We start from the raw sequence: 16646 nt of genomic DNA, 5'->3' as shown, positions 1-16646 counted from the left end.
AGATAGATAGATAAAATAACAATAAAATACTATATACAATATAAAACACAATAAAATACTATATACAATAAAATGCTTAAGTAGCTATAAAATCAAAGAAGATAAGAGGTAGTAAAGTAAAATAGAATAAAATGAAATAAAATACTGAGGTCGAAGAGAAAAGGTAAGAGGAACATAAGGCGCGAGAGGATAAGGTCCAGTATTTACAGTAATAATATTGACTTTTGTTGCAGATCCGGATAAAGGGACTGATGCAGGAATTTTTTCTCACTTTCTTTAACATTACGAGATAGTCATAAAAAATATAGTGCAAAACAAAATGACATTTCTGTTTGGTACCATCACACAGGATTTTGAAGAAAAGATGTAAATATAAATGTTTTTCAGCGACAAAGGACATGTAATTGTAAGGTGTTAATAATGATTTCATCACTTACAGTTTTTTGAAACAAAAAACTGAGAACATTCTCGGCAGAGCTGACCTAGTTCCTGTTCTTTGTGCTGTATCTTCAGCCTGCCTTAACAGAGACAAGACATAATAGAGTTGGCAGACATGGCATTTAAGGCTCTGTATGTCGGGGGATAAGAAACATTGTCTTTGTGTGACTGCAACACTAAAAATGTCTAATCAAATGCTTCACTCTGAGTGAGTACTTAGAGCAAAGAAACTCATTTGCAGGCATAATGAAAAATAAGTGAAATTCTCTGTTTGAAGGATTAAAACAGTGCCCCAGGGCTCCACCTGCTGGATCTGTACCTTCTGTGATGAATGATTATGGTGCCAGAGGCCATATCTGTCCCACCCAGAAATCCAATGTATCACGTTGGTCTATTAGTCATGTGGTGTTAGCTTTGCAATAATGATATTGTGGGATTTAGCTGTCATCCAGGTGATGTGTGAGGTGAATTTAGTTCAAGGAAAATAAAGAATAAAAAGCACTTTGCGAGGAATAATCAAAATGAGACTTGTGTGAAGTAACTCAAGATACATGGGTGTTATAAAGCATTATGACACAGGTTTGTTCCTGCACATCTATCTTTAATCCATGTACTTATTTGGTAGCATTTAAACCGATGCTGAAAATATAAATCTATGCATGCATGAAAAGTTAATTAGGAAGTGACTGATTTGATCTGAATGTGTCATCACACACACAAGATACACTTTTCGCAGGAAAGTAAAGTAAAGATACAACAAAAACCACAAATGAAATCCAACAATACAACGACACTTGGACTTATCTAAATAAATATAACAGAAGATAAAAAATAAAATATAATGAGCACGAAAATCAAACAAGGTGCTGAAGACAGGACACAAATATTTAACAGACAAACACAAAAAGCAGTTTGTTTGTTTGTTAAAATGATCAGATCCACGACAGAATAACTGTGAAAAGTAGTGTGATTAAACCATCTTTGAGTTTAATGAACTTTGTGTGAAATGTTTCTGAAACCGGACCAGCCGCCTCACTAAGCCCCGCCCACACTCCCGGAACAGGAAGTACCTGCTGCTCTCCTCTGCTGCTGACGTTGGTGCTAATACACAGTGGCGATGGCGTTCACAGACCAGTCCCTTCAGGACCCGACAGATAAAGAAACCTGGGAGAAACTGTCGTTATGGGACCGCCGCACCGACGCCTTGGCTCCGCTCACGGAGAAACAAATGGACTCTGTCCTGGAGCTGCGAGCCGCCGCCGAAACGCTCTCTGTCCCGTCAGAGGTGAGATGTCACTCAATAGCCAGACCGCTAGTTAGCTAGCTAGCTAACAGGGATGCTAACTTACTTTTTTAACGTCAAGTGAGGTTAAGTGAACCCCGTAGCTTCCTCTGTATGAGCTCAGTTTACCTCCCTGTAATGTAAACTGTACATTAAAGTCAATATAGCACGTAATGTTAGCTTATAGGCTAACTAGCACTAGCACTCCGCCACGTCAACCCGTCCAACTAGCTTCACATGAAGGCTTGTTTGTTGTGTTTAAAACAGTGAGCTCTGCTTTCCTTGCAGTTGCCCATTGAGGACTTGTGCAGCCTTTCGTCGCGGTCCTTGCAGTCCCCCTTCACAGCGACTGTGCCCGCCTCAACAGAGGACGTCCTGCTCAAGGGTTTCCAGACGCTTGACATGGAGAATGACAGGATAGAAACAGCACAACAGGTAACTTGTCTCTGACAGCAGTAAACAGTGCTGTAGCCAGGCAGACGTGCTATATCACAGTAAAATGCATGTTTTTAATACAATGTTTGTGTTGCAGTTTTTTGCCTGGTTTGCCAAGTTGCAGGCAAACATGGACCAGGATGACAGCGTGAAGCACAGGTGCATACATTTTAAATTACTTTCCCCTACACCTTCACTGTGCTGTGTTTACTGATGTATGTACTTGTTAACAACAGTGGTCTTCAAAGTTTTGTGCCCATGTTACACCAAAGGCAAGCCCAAATCTCAAGGCACACCTGTATTCATATCCTTACAATATATCCCTATAAAATGTTATCTGATCACTTTGTAGTGTAGATGTTTATTTTTGGTTTCAGCGTAAAGAATGTCCCTTTGTAGTATCAAATGACTGTGTAAAGGTCTGTTAAAGTAAATTGAAAGTTGTTCATTATTTGTTATATAGTTGTATACAGCGATAATAATCTATGGTTGTACCAAAATCCCAAGGTTCACCTGGACTTGCAACATTTGCGAACCACTGGTTTAGACTGAGGAAGTATACTTTATTGAAAGGATTTATCAAAGACAACCAAACACACAAAGCAGAGAAGTGTTATTTACAGGTGATTGTGACATTTCAATGACAAGCAAACTCGGTGTGCTCTACATTAAAATGCTTGTTTATCTCACACACCACGTCCACGCAGTGAGAAGACTGTAAAAACCCACCTCCACTCCACGCATCATATACTAGCCTGGTTTCAGTGGGACATCTGAATTGCTGCTCATAAGTTGAATGAAATAGTTTATTCAGTGTGATTATGAGGCTCTTTAAATAGACACCACATACAAAATCATGCACATACCTTAAATAGATAGATTTCTAATCAGAATTCATTTCAAGAAATATATAACTTCAGAATGAATATCTGCAATTAAGATATGACTGTTCCTTACACCAATTTAAGATATCTCAGAATCATAATTCAGAATCATAATTCCTTTATTAGTCCCAGAAACGGGGAAATTTGTGTTTCACAGCAGCCAACGGACTGTTCAATTTAACAATAAACAATAATAATAGTAAAAAATAGACAATATAATTAAAAGGTAAGAAATAGAAATAGACTCATATACATATGTACAAATATAAACAGTGTAATTATAAACAGTGTGGGCAGTGTAGTGCAAACCAACATGAGAAATGAGTTATGTATAGTGTTTTTATTGCACACTGCACAGTGAGGTCTACTGGGAGCAGTGCTGATTGTAGAGTCTGACAGCAGCAGGAAGGAAGGACCTGCGATACCTCTCCTTCACACACTTCGGGTGTATCAGTCTTTCGCTGAAGACCAGTGCTGTGATAGTGACCTGCAGGGGGTGGGACTCCTCCAACAGCAGCGATGACAGCTTATCCATTATCCTGCTCTCTCCCTCCACCTGCACTGGGTCAAGAGGGCATCCCAGGATGGAGCTGGTCTTCTTGTTAAGTTTATCAAGTCTCTTCCTACCTGCTGCTGAGATGCTGCTGCTCCAGCAGACTACTCCATAGAAAATGGCTAATGCCACCACAGAGTCATAGAAAGTCCTCAGGAGTGACCCTGCACTCCAAAGGCCAATACACTGGCGCCAAATATTAGATATTTTTATTAAAACACGTAGCTGCTCTTAAAAAATTACCCAGACAATTTGACTTACCAGATTGCAAATAATTTAGTCAGCCATAGTTGTATCCTTCCTTTAAACATTTAAACTACAGAACTTTTCTGCTTTCTGGCAGTTTGGCCTTTTGCTAGTTTATGGCTGAACAATGAAGTGAATAAATACGTAATTCCTTCGCTTTGCCTTTTCGGAGGTATTTTTACTTCTTCAGTTAGACAGATATTGTGATGTATCGTTAGATAATTGTCATGTAATGTATTGATTATTGTAAAATTGCTGTACTGTGATACTGTCGTTATCATATGCAACATATTTTGCATTGTATTGTACTCTGTGATTCACACTACTTGAAACTTATTTCAGGATATCCAAAAGGAAAATGGAAATTATTTATTTTTATCATGACTAATCAGAGTTAAATCGTAGATATTTAAAACTGGAATTACAACTACTCATCATTCGGTTGCAGATATATGTAATGAGAAACGTATACATGAGTGCCAAATGTAGTGTGAATCTTTCTAGTCTAGATGTTAATACAGATATTAAAATGAAAGTTTTATAGTAGTCAATTATTCAATATTCTGAATTAGAGCTTTGGCGAGGCAAATTTACACTGCAGATATCAGTATTGAATATCCATTCTAGCTAATAAATGTTAAAACAGCTTGCCATACATACACAAGCATATGAAAGCAAATCATAAGCCAATGGAGAACTTTCAAGTTTGTTTTTAAAAGTGGCCACAGTTGTGACAGATCTCAGGTCATCAGGCTGTGTGCGCGCTTACAACAAGCAAGGCAGAAATCTGCTGCGTCTCTGCTAAGCTGAAATTATTGATGTCACAGCTGCTCTTTTGCTTTTGAAAGCTGGTGCAGCACATCTGCTGTTACATCCCTGTTCAATGTTTGGTCAGCGGTGTGACATGCTTCAAAGTTTAACTCATAAAGAACATTGCATCAAGTTGTCTGCTCAGTGTTAATCAAGCAATCAATCAGTCAATCAGCCTTTACTCATACACAAGAGATCATTGAGGGGTGATCGTCTTTTACAATAACATTGAGTCAAAGCAAAGAAAAGGCAGCCTAATAAAAAATGATTGTTTTGCATTGGTTAATTAGATAAAAAGTAAAATAATTAACATTTAAAATAACATTCAGACCCATAAAAGCCCTTAAACGTAATTTAATAGATATAATTAAATAATTGAATGTAAAAAAGATGTTATAGTCACAATTAAATTAAATGAATGTTAATAAAATACAGTTATTTAAAACAATTACAAGTAGAACACTGTCAAATTGCTGTGCAAACCAATTGGTAGCTTCACTGCATCATCTTGTCTTTGGGTAAACAAACAATATGTCTACCTTCCCATCAGGAAAACCAGAGATGATCTGAACTGCTACCAGGAACAGTGTGATGCTATTCTGAAAGACGTCAGTGCTGCTCTTGAACACTTGGACTCTCTTCAGAAACAGTATCTGTTTGTGTCCAATAAGACCGGCACCCTGCATGATTCCTGTGAACGGCTCTTGAAAGAGCAGGTAAGCTGCACGCTGCATCATCCATCTATCAAGTAACACGATAAGCAGATCACTGAGACTTGATCAGTCGAGAATGTTTAAATTGTTATTTCATTTAATGTATTTTTCTCACATGGACGTCACTCCTACACTAAGAAATCTCAGAATTCAAGTCAAGTCAAGTCAAGTCACAATTTATTTATAAAGCACATTTAAAACAACCTCAGTTGACCAAAGTGCTGTACAATTGCAAAAGCACAACAAAGAATTAGCTTTAATGTCTGTGTGGTGCAATCTCTGGAGCTGTTCCGAATTAGGAAACTGTGTATAAACAACTTTGGTAACACCCAAAGCAGTCACTGGAGATTGGAGAGTGGAAATACTATCTAGTTCAGGACAGCATGACACAGATAAAAGCTTGTCTGATTATAAAATCACTAGCAAGCATTCTGCCGGCCAAAAAAAGTATTCTGCTGCTCATTCTTTTTGTGGCATATTTAAAATCTTATAGACGGTGCAGTTTTCGTTCTTTTTTATGCAGATAGCTGCTTATGTTCACAAATATATGTAGATTGGATCATCTGAGGAACATTTTGGAACTGAAGTGAAATGAAACTGTCTTGTCGTATTGTGTCAGCTGTGGTTTGTTGTTTCTCTCTTTTGCAGTCAGAGCTTGTTGACCTGGCAGAGAGCATACAGCAGAAACTGTCATATTTTAACGAGCTAGAAAACATAAACACGGTAGGATGGGTTTTATTGTTGTCTCCATCTTGAAGTATGCATTGTTATTCATGAGCTTATTAGATATTAACCAAATTATTATGATTAAAGATCAGCAATCATTGTGAAGAATTTTTTATATGAGCTACATTTCCTATGTAGATATTTCTAAAAAGTTTCATAAAACAAACTTGAGTTTCACCTTCTAAACCTTTCAAATGTGAAAGTAAAATCTGTGAAAGTGGTTAAATAGATTTTACTTTGGATTGGTTTCAAAGTCAAAGCAACACATTTCTGGCAATGATGACTTTGCCAACTGAAAGAAATGTTTTGATTACAAAAACCAAGAGGAGGCGGATTATAATTGTTTATGTTTGGAATCATTTCAAACCAAGCTTTTCTCTTTGTCTTTGCAGAAACTGAACTCACCGACCTTGTCTGTAAATAGCGAAGGCTTTATACCGATGCTGTCAAAATTGGATGACTGCATTGAATATGTTTCTTCACATGTAAGTAGTTTGCACTCTTCACACAGTTTCAGTTCTGTATGTGCTGATCTCATTTTAGCACCAGTGACGGAATAATTTAACACGTAATCATGTTTTTCAGCGGTTAACGTGTTTGGATGCCTTGTATGTAATTAATGCATATTTATGCCATGCAAGATCTACATAAAATACTGTTGACTTGTGCTACCCTTGTACTATGATCTATGCTGTGATCACAATTAAAGCTGTCTAACACTTGCTTCTTTTGATTGATTGCAGCCCAATTTCAAGGACTATCCAGTTTATTTGGCCAAGTTTAAACAGTGTCTTTCAAAAGCTATGCACTTCATGAAGATCCACATCGTAAACACTATGCAGAATCTAACAAGCCAGTTAACAAAAAGGGTAAGGAACGTCACATTCCCTCCCTTCATACAGTCAATGAGGACAGATAGAGGCATTGATACTGTATGTGCAGTCCATGATCAACTATTTATTTATGTTTCTCCCCCAGGATCCGATGGGTTTGACCAATGCAGACAATGCCTTTACACTTTACTACGTAAAGTTTAGAGCGGTTGCACCCAAAGTTAGAGTGAGTATATCATTTTTAATTACCCACTGAAGTTATGCAAAGACTATTTTCTGTAATACATTTTTTTTCTTTCAGTCTTTGATTGAACAGATAGAGCAACGAGCAGAGAAGATTCCAGAGTGAGTATCAGTACCGCTCCTTCTTTAGCACAGATAAATTATCAACCTGACATTGTGAAAATTTTGATCAGTTATTTATTGGTATCGGGGAATTATAGGGAATTAATAAAGCTGATAATAAGAAGCTTTCATTGACTTAACAAGTGCATCTACACACTCCAATACAGTAGGTGGTGTATGCACCTTTTTAAAAAGTTGGGTTGCGATTTGCCAATAAACAAGAAGAAGAAGAAGCCATTCTTCCCCTTCTTATGCATAAACTACAAGTTATGAACTTCTTTTTAAAATGCTATAATGTGAAATAATCTGTATCTGCCTTGAGAAGCAGGCAATTATTGGTTATAGGTATCGGCTGGAATAAAATCGTGCATCCCCAATTTTTTATTGTGCTTAAAGGGTAACTCCACCAATACTACACAATAAAGTGTAGTTACAGGTCTTGGGCAGTACTACTACATATGTGAAAAAAGTGGTATAAACCCTTGTGTGGATCTGGAGGAAGCTGCATGTAATGTGATAAATTGTCTCCAGTGATGTCACTCAGTGGCTAAGTTGCACTGTGGGTAATGTAGGCACCAGCTTTTCAAAAGGAAGAAGAATGTGTGGATTAAAAAAGCCAATATTTCTGGTTTTGCTGTAGTTTTTCTGATCATTTCTTTTTAAACTGTACATAATGAATCTAAGAATGTTATATGAGTGCGATGCTAGACCAGTGGACTGCTTTTCAAAACCTGTTACCTTCATTACCCACAATGCAGCTAAGTCACTGAGTGACATCACTGGAGGCAGTTTATCAGATTACACGCAGCTTCCTCCAGAGCCACAAAAGGCTTTATTGTACTTTGTTCACATATGCAGTAGAACTCCTGTAGAAGACCTTTAAACATACTAGCAAATGTAGTGTATAAAATAACTTGGTTAGTGTCAACTTGGTGACGTTACCCTTTTAATGAACTCATCACTCCTTATATCGATGTGAGCAGATACCATCAACTCCTAGATGAAGTCCATCAGTGCTACCTTGACCAGAGGGAGCAGCTCCTCAGTCCCAGCATTACATCCACCATTACTGACCTGACCAGCCAAAACAGCAAAGACCACTGCGCTCTGGTAAGACACGACCTGCTCTAAGCAGAACTGCCCTTAGAATACAGTGAGGTGACATTTGAGCTTGCAGAGAATGGACATCGTGCTCCCTCTGGGATATTTTCTGGAGTGGTTGGTGCAGACATAAAGCTGTGCACATGATAAATGAGTGTAATCTGAGATTGTGTACAGCGGGCGTCCAAAGCTTACTCCTGTTTTGTTCACAAGTGAATTGCAGCTCAGAGTGCTGTTTTTATGCTCTGTCATACCTCATCTATAAAGCAGTGACTTCTGTGCTGTTCTCCTCCAGCGCTCAAAATTGTATCTGACCTAAAGGTTGGCACAATAATTCACGGTAAAATATTTTATTCTAGTTTGATATTTCAGAAATAACTGATCCAATTTTGCCACCTGGACAGCGTGTGTATTCTGACGCTGTGTTGGCATTTAATAACACTTCACTAATTGGCTTGATGGGGATCCTATAATTAAAGGTCAGAAATTCATGCAACAAACGTCGTCACAGCGGCACCATCTATCTGAGATTTTTTCTTTTAATGAAACTGCATCTCGTTAATGATTGCTGTAATGGGTGCCTCTGTGCTTTATGTGGGAGGATGTGTTTGCTCGTTTGAAGTGGGGCCAAAGCAAAGTATTGGAAGGCACTGCAGCGGGTGATCATTATGTGTATTTGTACAGGTTCGCAGTGGCTGCGCCTTCATGGTTCACGTGTGCCAGGATGAACACCAACTGTACAATGAGTTCTTCTCTAAACCCACGCTTAAACTAGAGTGAGTATCACCTGCTTCACTCGTAAAATAAGCACTGAACACACAGAGAGACACACACACAGACAGAATGTTTGCTTAAGGCATGACACTTCAATATGCATTTCAAGTTTCACTTAATATGTTAAGTGTTTGAATTACCAGCTTAAACAGCTTGGGTAGACGACTTGTATCATGATTTAAGAGCGATTTTTTTGCATAATTATTTTTAGGCTTTACTTTATCCCTTAACTTGAAGCTTGAAATGAGCATAAAGTGTAATTTTAGACTCCCTTCAGTTGTACAAAGCAATTTAATGGTGTTTAATCTCTGACAGCGAGCTGCTCGAGAAGTTATGTTTGTCCCTGTATGATGTCCTCCGGCCTCTCATCATCCACATCATCCACCTGGAGACCCTGTCGGAGCTCTGCAGTATCCTCAAGAATGAGATGCTGGAAGACCATGTTCATAACAACGGTAAATTGGAGCCTTTGTTCTCATCAAAGCTTCTCACTTGTCACATGGTTTGTTAGATTTTCAGTTACTGAATATCACTTGTGCTGGGATTTGGGGATTAAACTTTCTACCTGGAGTTCTTTTCTCTTAATTTGAAATGCCCTCTATACTAAAGCCTGACTTGAAATAGCCTCTGAATCTCTCCAGTTGCATAGGGGTTTACTGTGTGTACAGGACTACTTATTGGTCTGTTTCTCCCTCTTACCAGTCTTAGTGCTAAGATAAGGTCAGTGGTTGCTGGGTTGTTCATCCAAAATTTAAGGGAGGATTGTTTTGAGGATGGTACAGTACCTTGCTTTTTGGTTCTTATTCACTCCTCACCCCGCTGTTGAGATTTCTCTTTAATATACATTAACTTTATACTGAATAGCCTGAAGGGACTTCTCAGATGTATCTATTAAAAACAAAGTGTTGGACCAGAGGGCAATGTTTGTCGTGATTTTGCTTTTGGTTCGACTGTAAATCGGCCTCTTGTGTGCTTTTATGTAGTCGCTCAGTTGGGGGCCTTTGATGCAGTGGTGAAGCAGATGCTGGAGGATGTCCAGGAGAGGCTGGTCTACAGGACTCACATTTACATCCAGACTGACATCACAGGCTACAACCCAGCTCCGGGGGATCTGGCCTATCCCGAGAAGCTGGAGATGATGGAGGCAAGTTTTGTTGCTCCACTTTGCACAATATGGATGTTTTGTCAGCTGCAACTAGCAGATATTTTCATTATTTTTTTCATGTAAGTAATGAATGTTTTCATCAGTTGTTAATGAATTGATTATTCATAGTTTAGTCTATAAAAAGACCAAAACAGGGAAGAATGCCCATCAGCAGGTCCCAGAGTGTAAGATAATGTTTTTTAAAATGTGTCTGTCTGACCAAACAAGCACCTGCAGGTTTGTGAATACTGTTCATGTTTTAACTTGAATTATATGTTAATTGAAGCCTTGTAAGGTCATTTTGCTTGTGAATATCTGCACATGAAGTTAAAGGTGCAGTATGTAGAAATTCCCAGTTCGGACAGCTAGCTGCATGGCTAACTGAGCTAAGTTACCAGCAGTTAGCAGTTACTCTTGTGAAATGCTCTTGTTTCCCTTTAGATATTTATTTTATCTGTTTTCTTCCTGCAAAATTAACTAAATTTTATGTTAAGCTTTTACAAATATTTAGACTTTCTATTGAAGCAAAGGAAAAGAAAGTGACTTTGCAACTTTTTTTTCTAGAGGTCTTTGAAAAGTTAAATGATGCAAATTTAAAGCTTTGGGGTTTTTGGTCTTGTAATATCTGAAATGTTGTGAAACAGTGATGAGCCTTAACTTATATTAAACAACTTTGAAATGTTTTACATCTTCCTACATTTGTTGGTCTGCCTGATGTTCTTCCTCCATGTATTATTTAGATGATTTTTTTTGGCTTTCCGTTCGTCCTAAGATTTTGCAAGTTGACTTTTATTTTCTATTAATTTATCCTTAAATAACCTGTTGTTGGATTAAATAGAAAAAAAGTGACCCTCCAGAATCTCAAGGTTTCTGACTACTTTTCTTTTTATTGTCACCCATAGAGGATTGCTCAGAGCTTGAAGGAAGAGCAGAAAAAGCAGATGTCACAGGAGTCCGTGTTTTCTGATGTTCAGCTTGAAGATCCTGATGGTAGAAGAAACAGTAATGCTGGTTCGTGTTTCCAGATTGTGACACTTGTCTTTTCTCTACTTTTGATGTTATTGTCATTTGCCTGATGGCTCTTCCTCCTTTTCGTTCAATGAATACAGGGAATGTGGAAGCATCAAGCCTACAGGCGTCGATCTCTCCTGCTGATCTGCATGGCATGTGGTACCCTACTGTCAGACGAACGCTGGTCTGTCTGTCCAAGCTCTACAGATGTATAGACGTGAGCCTTCAATTTCTGTTCCTCTAGTTTATGTTTTTTTACCCTAAAATATGGCAGGATGTGTAGTAGATAGTTCTTTCCACTTTTGTATCTCTTATTCTTTCTATTCTGTCTTACTGTGACTTGGTCTTTTTCCAGAGAGCAGTCTTCCAGGGTTTATCTCAAGAGGCCTTATCTGCCTGCATCCAGTCCCTGCTTAAAGCTTCAGATATCATCCTTAAAAACAAGGTTGGCACACATTGTTAAAAATAGCGTATGGTTTTGTATTTGTTGCAAATTTTTTCAGCTTTTTCATTATTATCAAAATAGCAGGAAATGGGCCTTTTTTTGACCTGGTAAAAAAGATCAGTTTCCTTGAAGATAACATGTGCTCTGTTACTCAAAGTCATTCCTGCTGCAGGATAGTTAACTAAAGCAGCTGGGATGTCATTTAAGGTTTATTTTAATGGCTGCTTTATTATGCTCTACAGAGTGTTCAGCAGACCATCCTTTATTTATGGGCCTCTCTCACCTTCAGATTTGCTGTCTATCTGTGCTAACTGGCCCGTTTCAACCTAACACTTCAAATTAAAGCAGCAGCATCAATCCTCAGAGGACGTGTTCCCACCCAGTTTTGATGATGTCTTTTTCCAATGTTTTAGTCGCTCGCTGAGCAATAAATGGTTTCAGCTGCCTTTTTTGTCACAGTAATACGTCCCTCTCCAGCTATGGTTAATCAGCAGTTATTAATTAGACATATTCCCTTATCGTCCTGGAGCCTGTGCTTTCTATGTTCTCTGTAGCTTGGCTAGTCAGCAGATGCCCTTTTTGTATTGGCAGCCTGCAGTGTGGATTTAACAGTGTGCTATCACTTTCTGTAGACACAAATAGATGGGCAACTATTCCTGATCAAGCACCTGCTGATAATGCGTGAACAGATTGCCCCGTTTCACACCGACTTCGCCATCAAGGAAATCTCACTGGACCTGAAGAAAACGCGAGGTAACATAATTAAAGGTGGTGGGAGCATTGGTGTTCAGCTCCATAAAGCCAGTCATTACATTCTCATGCTCATTAAGCAACTTGTGCCTATCACATGCACCAGTGGCAACAATTAATGTGGAAATTACAGTGTAATCCAACACCATAATGTACATTAACTGATGGCTCATAGGGCAGATTTGCCCCTCCTATCACCCTCATCTCAGTCAAGGTCATATTAAATTTGTAGCACTAGAGGGCACTCTAATTCTACACAGCTCAGATTTAATCTCTTTGTGCTCAGATGCTGCCTTCAAAATCCTGAACCCTAAGGCTGTTCCCAAATTCTTCCGACTTAACAGTCACAACGCCATACTTGAATTCCTGTTGGAGGTAGTGTTTTTATTTTTTTTTGCCTGTTTTATTAAACATACCATACACGTTATATACTTTGATAGCACCCTGCCTTAAGGGAAATGTCACTTCAGCGCTAAACCCTTTGTCTCTGTGGCCTCCAGGGAACACCGGAGATAAAGGAGCACTACATTGACTCTAAGAAGGACGTGGACCGACACCTGAAGTTCAGCTGTGAGCAGTTCATCCAGCAGCAGACTCAGATCTTTGTGGGGAACCTTGAGGAGTTTCTCAACAAGGTAAGTGTTGGAGCGAAGGCAGACTTAGCCCCAGGCAGCGACAGCTCATCCTGACCTTCATTTGTTTTGTTTTGTTTTTTCAGCTTTCACCTTTTTAAAAACCTTTTAAAGATCATTTGTTTTTAACTGATTGCTGAAGGTCTCAGTAGTTTACTGGCAACTACAGATAAAATGTCTGTTTTTCATCTCGGACCTGTAATTATGTTGTTAGGTGTTAGTGTGAGCATGCATGTGTTTTGATGTCTTATTGTGTTCTGAATGCTTTAAATGCTGTAATTGTGCTGCAATAATTAGTTGCCGTTGTCTCTCTACTCACCTCACTCAGTGTTTTATTATCATTCAAGTATTATTCTTTGTCTAATTAAAGACTCCGTTGAATGGCTTTTATTCTTCTGCTTGTTTTGCACTGCATACAGTAACACCATCACAATCAAGTCTTTTCAAATTATAATGTTTTGTTTTGACTGTGTGCACTCAGGTTGCAGCTCTGAAAACAATGGCTATCCAAGGTGGTCCCACATACAGTCTGTCTCAGCAACCTTGGGCACAGCCAGGTAAGATTTGTCTCAGGAAACGCCACTGGCATCATACTGTAATTCATCAAATCTTGTATAGCGAATGCTAGAGGGCATGTCGGTGTGTTTTTTTTCTCTTTTTCCTCAGTACTTTCTTTTCCTCTTTTCAGCAAAGATCAACGATATTGTGATGGCTACCTACCGGGTGATGAAGAGCAAGCTGCCAAGCACTTTACAGAGCATGTCCTTGTACTTAGCCAACAGAGACACAGAGTTCATCCTTTTCAAGCCTGTCCGGGTGGGTGGCAGAAACGCTTGTTAGTCGCATGCACTGCATGAGGCAATTTCTTTTCAAGTCATTGTTAAAGCTCACACAATTCTTCTTACAGTATTTACAAAGCTGGGATGCCACATGTTTGCACTCAAAGGTCCAATTAGTAATTATGATAATAGGTCACTGGAGTAAATGCCTGTCAATCGATTTCAGGGGGATGTACAGTACAATCCTGCGATTTAATTGTAGTCTTTGGCTTTGAGATTGTGCCTTTAGCTATAAAGTATCTGTATGATTGAACTCTAATAGAGAAATCTTTGTGCTGCCTGTGTCCTGTTCATCAATGTGCCAGGTGAAACTGAATGAGAGCGAAACAAAATTCTAGCGGTTGACATGGAAACAAGATAGCAAGGGGACGTAGGCCAAATGGAAATGTAGTATTAATTTCCCCCCAGCACTCAGTAATAGGATGGCTTTTTCCACAGAATAACATCCAGCAGGTATTCCAAAGACTGCACGCCTTGCTTCAGGAGGAGTACAGCGGAGAAGACCTTCAAATCATCGCATGCCCATCTACGGAGCAGGTACAGCACAGCAAGGATTAGCACAGCCCAAAGGCGCCTGACATAGTTTTAATAATGCCGCCGCAACATCCAAAACTGCTGAGAGCCACTTCAGCACGGAAACGTTTGATAACAAACGCCGGCTAAGTCACGGTGAGCACTCATCGTTTTTTTACTCTCTTTCAGATTAACCTGCTGCTGTCTGTGAATAAGTAATGTCTGAGTTCAGCGTTCGGTGATGCTGGTGAGCACCCTCTGGATAGCAATGAGATGTTGCAACTCCAGCCATGACCAGGAGCTGTGAGGCTGAGTAGGCGAGATGACCAGAGAACCGTACCTGAGCTGTGAGCTGGACCAGGAGCGCTGCACTGGCAGCAAAAAAAAATCCTGCACAAGGCCAAAGATTGTGACAGAAGCTCCAGTAGCGTCAAGTATGTTGATGTTCAGGTAATAACAAACAGGGAAATGAAGGGTGTTATATTTGGGTACTGACTTGATCATTTTGTTTGACTCAAATTGAAGGTGGTGTTGTGGTTAGGGTTGCTTCATGTAGGAGAAATCCATTTTGACAAGGGTGGGTTTGTGATCAGAGTTGCATCTCTCGTACACCAAATTGTTTTGAATCAAAATAATTTGCGCACTACGTGAGGGTGAGAGGAGGGGGCGAAATGTATTAAGAGTGTTCAGACGACAACGCTCCGGGAGGCACTAAAGGGTTGTTCATCAGCCAGGTAGCTAATGGCCAGTAAAGAGGCTCGCATTCAGATGCCCAGACTCCCTCGTTGGGTTTGGGAGGATAACAAGAGAAACATGCTGCAAAATATTTTAAGTCATATATTTTAAAATTTAACATTTGATAAAACTCCATGGTGGCCTGATGTGCTACACAACACTCAGGTCCAACAGGTTTCCCCCTCACAGCGAAATCCACACTGCTGCTCTTCGTTTGTCAGATGTTTTCTTAAAGGTCCAGTTTGAAGGATTTAGTGGCTTCAGTGAGGTTGCAACTTCTAGTGCGTTCATGTGGTGTTGGAAAAATCAGAAAAATTTCTGACGGGTAAATTCATGAACGCCCCCTCAAGTTGGAGCAACAACTTGTGAAGTCGGAGAATATTTTGGTACAGGAGATGCCAAGTTGACTTCACATGACACTAAAACATGGAAGACGACAGCAAACATTGGGTTGATGATAAGATGCATATTTGTGAAATATATTACACGGCTTACATGATCTGTTTAATTTGCCTTCCTGGCCTTCAAAAACTGTCAACAACTTTCAGTGTGTTTTTTGTTAAAATGCAACATATCGTCCATTTTGCTCCCACATTCTGACATCACGAAACATGAACACGGTTAACTTGGAAGAACGACCTCCCAAGTCGGGAAGTGGGACCGTCTGAGGAGCAAACGAATGCAAATATGTAAAAAGAAATACATCTTATGTTTTATACGTTTCCTTTTTATAAATGGGTTGATTAATACTGATATACTTTTGGATTGTTGACCTTGGCAGTTTTGCACTGTATGCTGTATGATTTATGGGTGTGTTTCTTAGTAAGAAAAAGTGACAGGACAATGTCAATGTAACCTTTGCTTTGGTGTGTCCCCTGTAAAATGATCTGTACAGTTCTTCTATTTATTAACATTCTGATTAAAACAAAGGTTAATGACGTCCTTTTGGTTTTATTTCTGTAAAGCACTTTGTCGCTGATTTAAATTCTCGGAACGCTACAGCACGAGTCACTTCACACAAATGAGAAACTGCCATTCAAGGACATGGTCGGCTTTAGGGGGTCTTCTTGGCAGACTGTTGCTGCTCCATTGGCAGCCGCCGTCTTTCCATCTGTGAGATGAGGCTTTGCCGGGGCTTGACCTTCCGCGGACTGACAGTCTTTTGATAGGTGATGAGGGACTGGATGTTCTGGAATAGGACATTGATCTCTGCACTCTTCTGCTGCAGATGCCTCTGAAGCATGTCAGGCCCCGACAGCGTTAGACCTTTGCCTTGATTCAGCTATGACAGCAAGGAAATATAAAGTGAAGCAGAATGAGTGATTTTGGCCTGTTGGGTCTACTCTTCACTTGTATTCCTGCTAGCACTACAAATGATTATTAATATCACCAGCCACAATAACTTACTTTAGGTTTTGCCCCGACATGAAGCTGTAC

The 16646-nt window shown here is 39.5% G+C and overlaps 1 protein-coding gene across 1 annotated transcript; it reads left to right on the top strand.

Annotated features, from left to right (window-relative positions):
- The first annotated feature begins 1524 nt into the window (after positions 1 to 1524).
- cog3 (component of oligomeric golgi complex 3) lies at positions 1525 to 16149 on the top strand. Its single transcript, XM_084361502.1, has 23 exons — positions 1525 to 1723; positions 2009 to 2155; positions 2253 to 2314; positions 5199 to 5364; positions 6010 to 6084; positions 6480 to 6572; positions 6831 to 6956; positions 7066 to 7146; positions 7222 to 7265; positions 8249 to 8375; positions 9051 to 9142; positions 9456 to 9595; positions 10124 to 10284; positions 11187 to 11295; positions 11394 to 11512; positions 11651 to 11740; positions 12373 to 12493; positions 12777 to 12865; positions 12991 to 13125; positions 13604 to 13679; positions 13811 to 13938; positions 14400 to 14498; positions 14664 to 16149. Exons 1-23 carry the CDS (start codon positions 1556 to 1558, stop codon positions 14691 to 14693), a joined length of 2478 nt encoding a protein of 825 aa, XP_084217628.1. The 5' UTR covers positions 1525 to 1555; the 3' UTR covers positions 14694 to 16149.
- Positions 16150 to 16646: the final 497 nt, after the last annotated feature.

Source organism: Pagrus pagrus, assembly GCF_965226575.1.
Source record: "Pagrus pagrus genome assembly, chromosome: 9".
Lineage (NCBI taxonomy): Eukaryota > Metazoa > Chordata > Actinopteri > Spariformes > Sparidae > Pagrus > Pagrus pagrus.
This window is presented reverse-complemented; position numbering and strand designations above follow the sequence as displayed.

Bases quoted from the DNA above. Each gene is read 5' to 3' on its own strand.
- cog3 (XM_084361502.1), top strand. From the start codon at position 1,556: ATGGCGTTCACAGACCAGTCCCTTCAGGACCCGACAGATAAAGAAACC. The intron at 5,365-6,009 runs GTAAGCTGCACG...TCTCTTTTGCAG, and splicing joins AACGGCTCTTGAAAGAGCAG to TCAGAGCTTGTTGACCTGGC. The intron at 13,126-13,603 runs GTAAGTGTTGGA...GTGTGCACTCAG, and splicing joins TTGAGGAGTTTCTCAACAAG to GTTGCAGCTCTGAAAACAAT.